Genomic DNA, 8,755 nt, shown 5'->3' with positions numbered 1-8,755 from the left:
AACTGCAAAACAACAACAACAAAACGAGCAGCGCAGTTTGGCGCGGAACATCTGATATGACTTTTAAACAGGCGGTCTGTGAGCCACCAAACGCTTGCAGAAGGAAGGGGCTCTCTGACGAAGGACCCAGCCGACATGGTGCTGTGTTGACAGTAACGCGGGTGCAGTTTAACTGTGAATTATCGCCTCATTGCGTTAACATTCAGCCATAAACTCTGTCAGACACGAACCATGGCAGACGTTAAAGTGAAGAAAGAGTCCACGGATCCGGTCGACATCGAAAACAGGTGAGAACTGCGGCTCTAATCTGCCTTAAAGTTCGGCCAGGAGTGCAGCGTTATGGACGGAGACGCTTAAAGCTCAGAGAGACTTGGGTTACATCAGAACTCTGAGTGAACTGAGCATTAAACTGAGCATTAAATACGGTTAAAAGTACCTCAAATACGATAACGTTAGCTCACAATACACGAAATGCCACGGTTTATTTTTCTGACACCTGATAAGTGGAAACAGACAAAAAAGAACCAGACGTGCGACATAAAAAAACATAAATATCAGTTTATGCAATCATCATGCTGTAAACAAAGTCATTCGGAGCGGTTTGGTGTGAAATGCTCCGATCTAGAGAAACTCGCAGAATCAGAATTGTTGACGGTGGTCGTGATAGGAACCAGAAGTCTGAAGAGGTTAACGCCTCTATAAGCTACCTCACAGAAAGCTATTGCATGACATATTTACGAGTACACGGTATGATGTCTGAAATATTGATATACTGTAGTTTTCAGAGACAGTTTATTACTTAAACATATTTTTTAAGACTTAGATGGCAGAGAGATAAACGCAGGGCGTTGTATGGCAAAATAGTACCCACATAAAACTTACTTTACCACTTTTGCAATTCATTTACTGCTGTTTTACCATTATTAACATTACACATGCAAACTCAGAAGACACGTGTAGGTTCACTGGTGGTTTTAGATACTAAATAAAATACTTATTTGGATTGTCGACATCACAACGTCTGGTTCCTATCAGCACCACTGTAAAGAAATCCGAGTAAGTTTCTCTACAGTGAACTATTTCACATCAAACCACTCTGAATGACTTTGTTGACATCTCAGCATTTAAATACAAACATTTTGATGGAATTTTCATTTAAAGGTATGTTTCATTTTTTTCCAATTTTTTTTTACATTTATTTTTTTTTAAATTATGTTGGTGTTTTAATAATTGGGTGCTTTTAAAGTAAAATTTGGTGCAAAACAACCTCCCATATGCTTCTATGAGGCATAAAATGGGACAACAAAAATGCTTTACAACCTCTCAAATATTCCACTACAGAGCTGCAGTATTTCCCAAATCTTGTGCTGTTATTTCCATCTTAAGACCTAATAAAGAGCAAAAAATCCTTGTAGTTGTAACTGGCCTGGGACTATTTTACTACTACACTCCAATGTTGTGGGCAGTGGTGCGTTTCTGTTCGTGTTAGGCGGAGGGACACAGGGAACTGAAGCTAATAGCTGCTATAGTAAAGAAGCTAATAGGTAAACACTGATATTGTTATTGCTACATTTAGTGAATACGTCAGATTTCTCAGTTATAATGCGACCTGAGGAGGTGATGTTGCATAACTGTTGATTTCATTCGCTAATGATTGTACAACACCGCAGTTCCATGCCCTGCAGGAGTGTATAGCAGTGAATTGTTGTGCCATATTTTGCATTAGACGCACACATTTCACCAAACGAATTGCTTTAAGAAACTCTAAAATGTTTTTGAGAAGAAAACCTGTTGGACTTCATTATGATCATGTCATTAAAACTACTTTGGACTTTTTTGTGTTAAAGGATAAAGGAGCTCTGTCAGCAGTTTCCGCATGGCATCACTGATCAGGTCATCCAGAATGACATGCCCCATGTGGAGGCCCAGCAGCGGGCCATGGCCATCAACCGGCTGCTGTCTGTGGTAAGGGCTCTACCTCTAAGAAGCCACCTCTGTACTCTGTAGAATTACTTAAAACAAGTAAAAAATGTCTAGAAATAAGGTAGATAATCTTAGAAGTGCATAACCATCTCAAAATGGGGATATATTAGACATATTGACTAGATTTAAGATCATTTCCCCCTGACAAGAAACATTGTTTGCCGTGTATATGTATGAAAATGAATGGTCAGTAGTGAAGTGAGCAATAGTGAAATGAAGTGATGGTCCATAGAGTTATATAGACATTAGAGTTCATCCTGGAGCATTGGCCAGCATCTAAAATGCTTTGGACATGCCCTGTCAGGATCTGTGTGTCAGCTACACAATATGGAGTACAAATGCAATGTGTATTGTTGTATCATGTGATAATAGCCATGATAAATCTGGTCTCACAAGCCAGACTTCTGCCTCTTCCTCACACTGTATAGTCACTGCCATTTTAATTTGCTGTGCTTTGTGAATGATTCACCTGTGAGACGCAACAGAAGCCGAGAGACGAGAGACACTCAGACCTTTAATTCAGTGTTTTCACTCCAGGTTTGGAGCCGCTGCACTGTATAGTTTAGTGTTTCTCTGCTGTTCACACCTCGTTCAGCTCAAGAAGGGATTAATTAGCTAATAATATCAGGCATTTTACCAGGGAAACCACAGTTATGCAGTGCAGGGGTTTCAGGACTGGAGCTGAACTCTAAACTAACTGAACTAACAAACTTACAGAATCACGTCTGTCGAAACACGACGTCGTTTTCTGACCCACGACATTCAGTCTGATATTTAACGTTAATGTTTCTCCATTCAAATGTCATTTAAATCTCCGGAAACAAAGAAGTAAAGTTATACCAGCTGTCTGCAGCTCCGTTAGGGGGACGACTGTTTATCTCTCGGCTGTTAACATTAGCTAAAGTTATCTAAAGGCTAGCATTGTTCACATCTGTGTTAATTAGCTGATGTCGTTACTCTCCTATTGTCAGAGTTTTTCTCCTCTTCATGCAACACCACAGGATCCTTTACCCACCCTGACGTGAAGAGCTGGTGGGCTTCTGTGCTTTTAAATGCTTCTCCAGAATAGGGAGAGGGGCTGTGTATGAGATAAATATACATGTTAGGAAAACACAAATTTGGTAGCTTTCCACCAGTTGCAGTAGATATGTGGGTGGAGCATATGAGGCTGACACTGTCATATATTTGATATCTAATGAATGTTCCAAGCATTTTGTTTCCTATTTAAATTTTCAAAGAAATTTAATTGTAGATAATACAGTGATATTTTGCATAGTCAGTATGCATTTGATAATAGACTGTTCTTACTAGGTAAAAAAGCAAGACTACAATCTCTATTTAACTGTTACAAACAAGCTGAACCCTGTAATTCTACAAAGTGCAAGATAAAGCAATGTTTATCAAACATAAGCACAGACTGATGCTGCAGACTTAATCCTAATCAATAAGTTCATACTTACTCATGTCATACTCTTATGTCTGCAGGGCCAACTGGATCTTCTCAGAAACAGCAATGGTTTGTTGTACAGGCTAAAGGATGCCCAATCAGCAAGGTAAGGGCCATTCAGTTATGTATGAAATACTAGTCATCCATGTCCAGCCTTAATAGCTCATACTTTTTCATGTATAAATCTTTTATTCGAATGCTTTGTTTTCAGTAAAATGAAGGGCTCTGACAACCAAGAGAAGCTAGTTTACCAAATCATAGAGGATGCTGGGAATAAAGGTAAATTAAAGCTTCTTTTTCTTTGTCCTTTGTTTTTTTGTGGTGGTTAGCAGGTCAGAAGCTGACTCAAGTGAGTTGTAGGAAGCTTTACATTATGCAGCTAAAGTGTAGTTTAGCTTTATGTGGGGTTTAAGCAAGTAAAATTGCACACGTAGGAAAAATTGAGCAAACAGGCAGAATTTCTTTAAGTGCAAAAACCTGCTCCTCACAAAATGGGCAAGTGCTGACATTGGGCAGTTTGGAAAAGCAAAAGGAGAACAAAACATTTCACCTCCTCATTTAGGAGCTGAAACGTTGTTAGCACTTTTCACAGATAGGTCAGATGTCTGTAGCGATGTTTTTGCATATCAGGCAAAGGACACAGATTCTTTTGACGCTTGTCAGAACGTTCTAGTTGCTGGGACGCAGTCGTCATCTTGGTTGTCGCCATGCCAACAGCTGAGACAGTCGCTCGCAAACAGTGTGCAGAAATCAGACATATGAAATAATGTCACCTTTTCACCATCCAAAAAAAAATTGTGTTTTGTGTGCTAGATATTATGAGTCATAAATGAATTGCACAGAGAAGTAGGTGGGGAAAGACCTTAAAGAGAGTGGTCTTATCTTTGATTTGTGGATGTGCCGTTTATAGGAATCTGGAGCAGGGATATCCGGTATAAGAGCAACCTCCCTCTGACTGAAATCAACAAAATCCTGAAGAACCTCGAGAGCAAAAAGCTCATCAAAGCTGTGAAGTCTGTTGCGGTGAGTTATTGACATGAAATAAGGCTGTTTTGAAATGCATGTAGTGAGTTTTACTGAATCTCAGGTTTGAAGCATTTTGTACGCTGTTAAGTAAATGCTTTGGCTCTTGTGTCCAGGCCTCTAAGAAGAAGGTGTACATGCTGTATAACCTGCAGCCAGACCGCTCGGTCACGGGGGGAGCGTGGTACAGCGATCAGGACTTTGAGTCTGAGTTTGTGGAGGTTCTCAACCAGCAGTGCTTTAAATTTCTACAAAGTAAGGTGAGGAAAGTCACACAGTCTGCACATTCAACTTCAGTGGCTTTGTGATCGGCTTGTACAAAACCAAGAAGCTGATGAAACTTCAAAATAACTTTTTAAAGTTATTTTGGAGTGCAAGTCGCACCCATTGAAGGAAGACTGTGTGAAGATATTTCGGCATATTGGACAACGCCAGAATATGTCTGTATGCATTTCACAGGCGGAGGCGGCGAGGGACAGTAAGCAGAGTCCCATGGTCCAGAGGAACAGCTCCTTCGCCACCTCACACGAAGTGTGGAAGTACATCTGCGAGCTTGGCATTAGCAAGGCTAGTCTTTATCTGCTTTACACTTTACACTTCAAGCACAGCGGCCCATATTTATCAAAATTGTGTAAAAAAAGAGCGCAGATTTGACCGCATTTAAAAACATGATATACTCTGCGTCTGATTTATGGAACTTTCCTAAGACTTGGAAACGAGCCGAGATTTGAGCCAATTTCTGATACAAATTGGCTTGTTAAGAGCTCATTTTTGCGGTGTCCAGTAGGGCTGGGCAGTATGTCAATATATATGGTTAACATGATAAATTGTGTCACAATACAATATAATATGCCTTTGTGAATATATTGTGTATATCATCAGTAGAACACTGTCTCGTTTAACTGGATTTAGTGTAACACAGTATGCCAAATATCGAATAAAAACCATTGTTCACAGTTTTTGATTGTATTTTAACATGTAGCACTATTGGTTCTTTTTTAGTTCTTAGTTCCAACTGATCAAAGGTCTGGAAAAATTAATAACGTGACATATCATGTATCGTGATTTCATTATAAACTAGCTTGTGGTCTGTTGTGAAGGTGTATGAGGGGTTAAATATGCTCCTATGTGCAGGTGGATCTGTCCATGGAGGACATTGAGACCATTCTGAACACACTGATATATGATGGGAAGGTGGAGATGACAATCATCGCAGCTAAAGAGGGCACAGTGGGGTGTGTGGATGGTCAGATGAAGCTCTACAGGGGAGTGAACCCCATCATTCAGCCCACAGGCCTGGTCAAAACACCCTGTGGACTCTGTCCGGTAAATGCTATAATTACTCTAGAAGCTACTATTTACCTCAGCACAGTTACTCCAGGACTGTAGTGTCCAACAACCAGAAACAGAAGAGGTGTTTGTTGCACTGGACCGTACATCTGTATATCTGTAAACCTTCCATTACTTGTTAGTTAATATTAGCCTTGCAGCTCCAAAACAGTCAAGCACAGGACACCAAACATATCTTGACTGATTAACAACATTTGGGGTAAGAGGAAAATTGTGCATGTTTTTACTAACTATTGCTTTAAAGGTCACCTGACATGACCAGACATAAAAGCTCCATAAACTGATGAGCCTAAATATTATGACCACTCAAAGATTAAGCAAATAATGTTGACTATCTGGTGACAATGGTGTATGTCAAGATCTGGCAAATAGCCTCTGGGACATATATATTAAGGACATATATATTAAGACAGTTCACATAGACAATACGTTGGATGTGAGAGAAATGGGCAGATATGAAGACCTGAGCGACAAGGGGCAAATCATTATAGCTGGACGACTGGGTCAGAGCATTTCGGAAAGCCCAAGGTTTGCAATGAGCAGCAGGTGAACAGCGGTGAGTACCTACCCACAGTGGTCCGAGGAGGGGCAAACCAGCAACAGAGTGTTGGGCACCCAAGGCTCATCGATGCACAAGGGTAACAAAGGCTATCCCATCTGGTCCAAACCGACAGAAGAACTGCTGTGGCACAAGTCACATTAATTTTCAGTTTACAGGAGGAATGTGTCACAACACATCAAGCCCTGCTGTGTATGGGGTTGCAGACTGGCCAGGGTGCCCCAGTCCACCATCGACAGCGCCTAACAATAGGCCTGCAAGTTTCAAAAGTGCACATGGGAACAACGGAAGGATTGCCTGGTCCAATGAGTCCTGTTTTCTTTTACATCATGTGGACGGCCGGGTACGTGTTCACCGTTTACCTGGGGAAGTGACGGCACTAGGATGCACTGTAGGAAGAAGACAAGCCAAAGTGTGGACAGAGCGTGATAATGGGTAACGTTCTGCTGGGAAACCCTGGGTCCAGGCATTCATGTGGGCATCAATTTGACGTGCCGCCTTCTTAAACATTGCTGTGGAACAGGTAGACCCCTTCATGACGAAGATTGTCCTCAGTGGCAGTGGCCTCTTTCAGCAGGACCATGCTCCCTGCCACTCTGCATGCATTGTTTGGCCATGGTTTGCGGAACATGACAGTGTTCAAGGTGTTCCCCTGGCCTCCGAATTCCCCAGGTCTCAATCTGATCAAGCATCTGTGGGATGTGCTGGAACAGCAAGTCCAATCCACGGTGGCTCCACCTTGCAACATACAGGACTTGCTGCTATCGTCTTGGTGCCAGATACCACAGGACACCTTCAGAGGTCTTGTGCCTCAGTGGGTTGGACCTGTATTGGTGGCCCACAGGATCATCAGCATATTAGGTCATAATGTTTTGGCTCATATGTGTATATCAAAAATAAAAATCCATAAATATGTAAACTATATTCAAATAAACCAAACAGCATAACATCAGTACCCAGGAACCTCAAGGTACAAAAGTCATGGCCAAATTAGTTCAAACATCTAGCAATAGGACTGTGCAGGGGAATGGCATGTTTATTTTCAGTTTGGTTTGTTTGGTCTTACCAATATATTAAGAGAAAGGAGGTGAAACATGAACATTTTCCTCTTTCCCTCCCCCAGGTGTTTGACGACTGCCACGAAGGCGGGGAGATCTCTCCCTCGACCTGCGTATACATGGCAGAGTGGCTGGACTTCTGACCTGCAGAGATGGACCTTTTTTCTGTTTGTTTTTTCTCTGTGGAGAAAGTGCTATGTCCGTTTTGCAACGATTCGATGCAACATAAGATGTTTTTATTTATACTGAACAGCAATGGCCGTCATATGGAACTGATATAAAAGAGCAAAGGAAGAAGGAACAGCAGCAGCGCTCTGGAGCTCAGGATGATTCCAACCTCTTTTCACATGTGGATATATCTTATTTACAGTCGTATGCAAAAGTTTGGGCACCCTAAACTTGCAAATTTTGTTGATTTTTGGAGTGAGAATTAGTAAACACATCCTCTACAGAGAACGCACTAACAGCACATTTCATATTTTGTTTTCTTTTTTTTACCATATGTAAAGCTAAACAAATAAATAGAAATTGTGCACAAAAATTTGCAGAACAATGTCATATATAAGTTTTTTTTTCCCCGTAAAGGATGTAGAACATTAATTACACTTAGAAAATAAACAAAACATTCACTTGCCTAAATTCTGCATACCACTTTTTTTTTCTACCAGAACTACGTTTAAGGAGAGGCATGGCAAGAGCATTACAAATGAAAGCAGCACTGTGTAAGGTTTGCACATTGCATGCAATTACACATTTCCACCAGAGAGGTCTCCAAATCCCCAAATGTTACATAGTGCTGCTTTAAAAGATTACTTTCACATATTTGGTTGATGGATTGTGTTTAGCAAGAGCTGGCAGTGCCTCCATTACCACCAGCCCCCCTGTACTGTGCCATACAGCAGACATAATGCTACATCCCACCTGTCAGGTTTGTAAGGATTGTTTAATTCTCTGTGCAAACGCTTTGGGTGCCTTTTTAGAGAACAGTGATCTACAAGTTGTTACTTGAAAAATTTTCTGTGTTTTGTTTTGGGGAAAAAAAACTGATATCATTTAAACAGTAAAATAGAGTTTTGGAATTCCTGGTGGTCTGAATAAAGAATGGAACTGAAACAGTGTGAAGTTATTCCTGATTTTTTTGGGTCAAGACAGCACAATTGGCCTCACTCTCACACTGGGTAGCTCGATGGTCCTCTCTTTCTCACCCATCACTCAATATGTAAAACGCTAAATAAAAATTCATGGCATTCATAGATTTAGTGTAGAATTTTTTTTAAACGTGAGAGAACTGCTTCGTTTGTTTTAACTAATCAAACCTCAAAATATCGTGATACA

At 40.9% G+C, this 8,755-nt stretch overlaps 1 protein-coding gene across 1 annotated transcript; it reads left to right on the top strand.

The window, feature by feature from the left end:
• Positions 1-122: 122 nt before the first annotated feature.
• On the top strand, positions 123-8,538 carry polr3f (polymerase (RNA) III (DNA directed) polypeptide F). The gene is made up of 9 exons (XM_036565221.1): positions 123-287; positions 1,848-1,965; positions 3,469-3,536; positions 3,642-3,709; positions 4,341-4,453; positions 4,570-4,713; positions 4,913-5,020; positions 5,588-5,779; positions 7,486-8,538. Exons 1-9 carry the CDS (start codon positions 232-234, stop codon positions 7,561-7,563), a joined length of 945 nt encoding a protein of 314 aa, XP_036421114.1. The 5' UTR covers positions 123-231; the 3' UTR covers positions 7,564-8,538.
• The last annotated feature ends 217 nt before the right edge of the window (positions 8,539-8,755 follow it).

This window comes from Colossoma macropomum, unplaced genomic scaffold, assembly GCF_904425465.1.
Source record: "Colossoma macropomum unplaced genomic scaffold, Colossoma_macropomum, whole genome shotgun sequence".
Lineage (NCBI taxonomy): Eukaryota > Metazoa > Chordata > Actinopteri > Characiformes > Serrasalmidae > Colossoma > Colossoma macropomum.
This window is presented reverse-complemented; position numbering and strand designations above follow the sequence as displayed.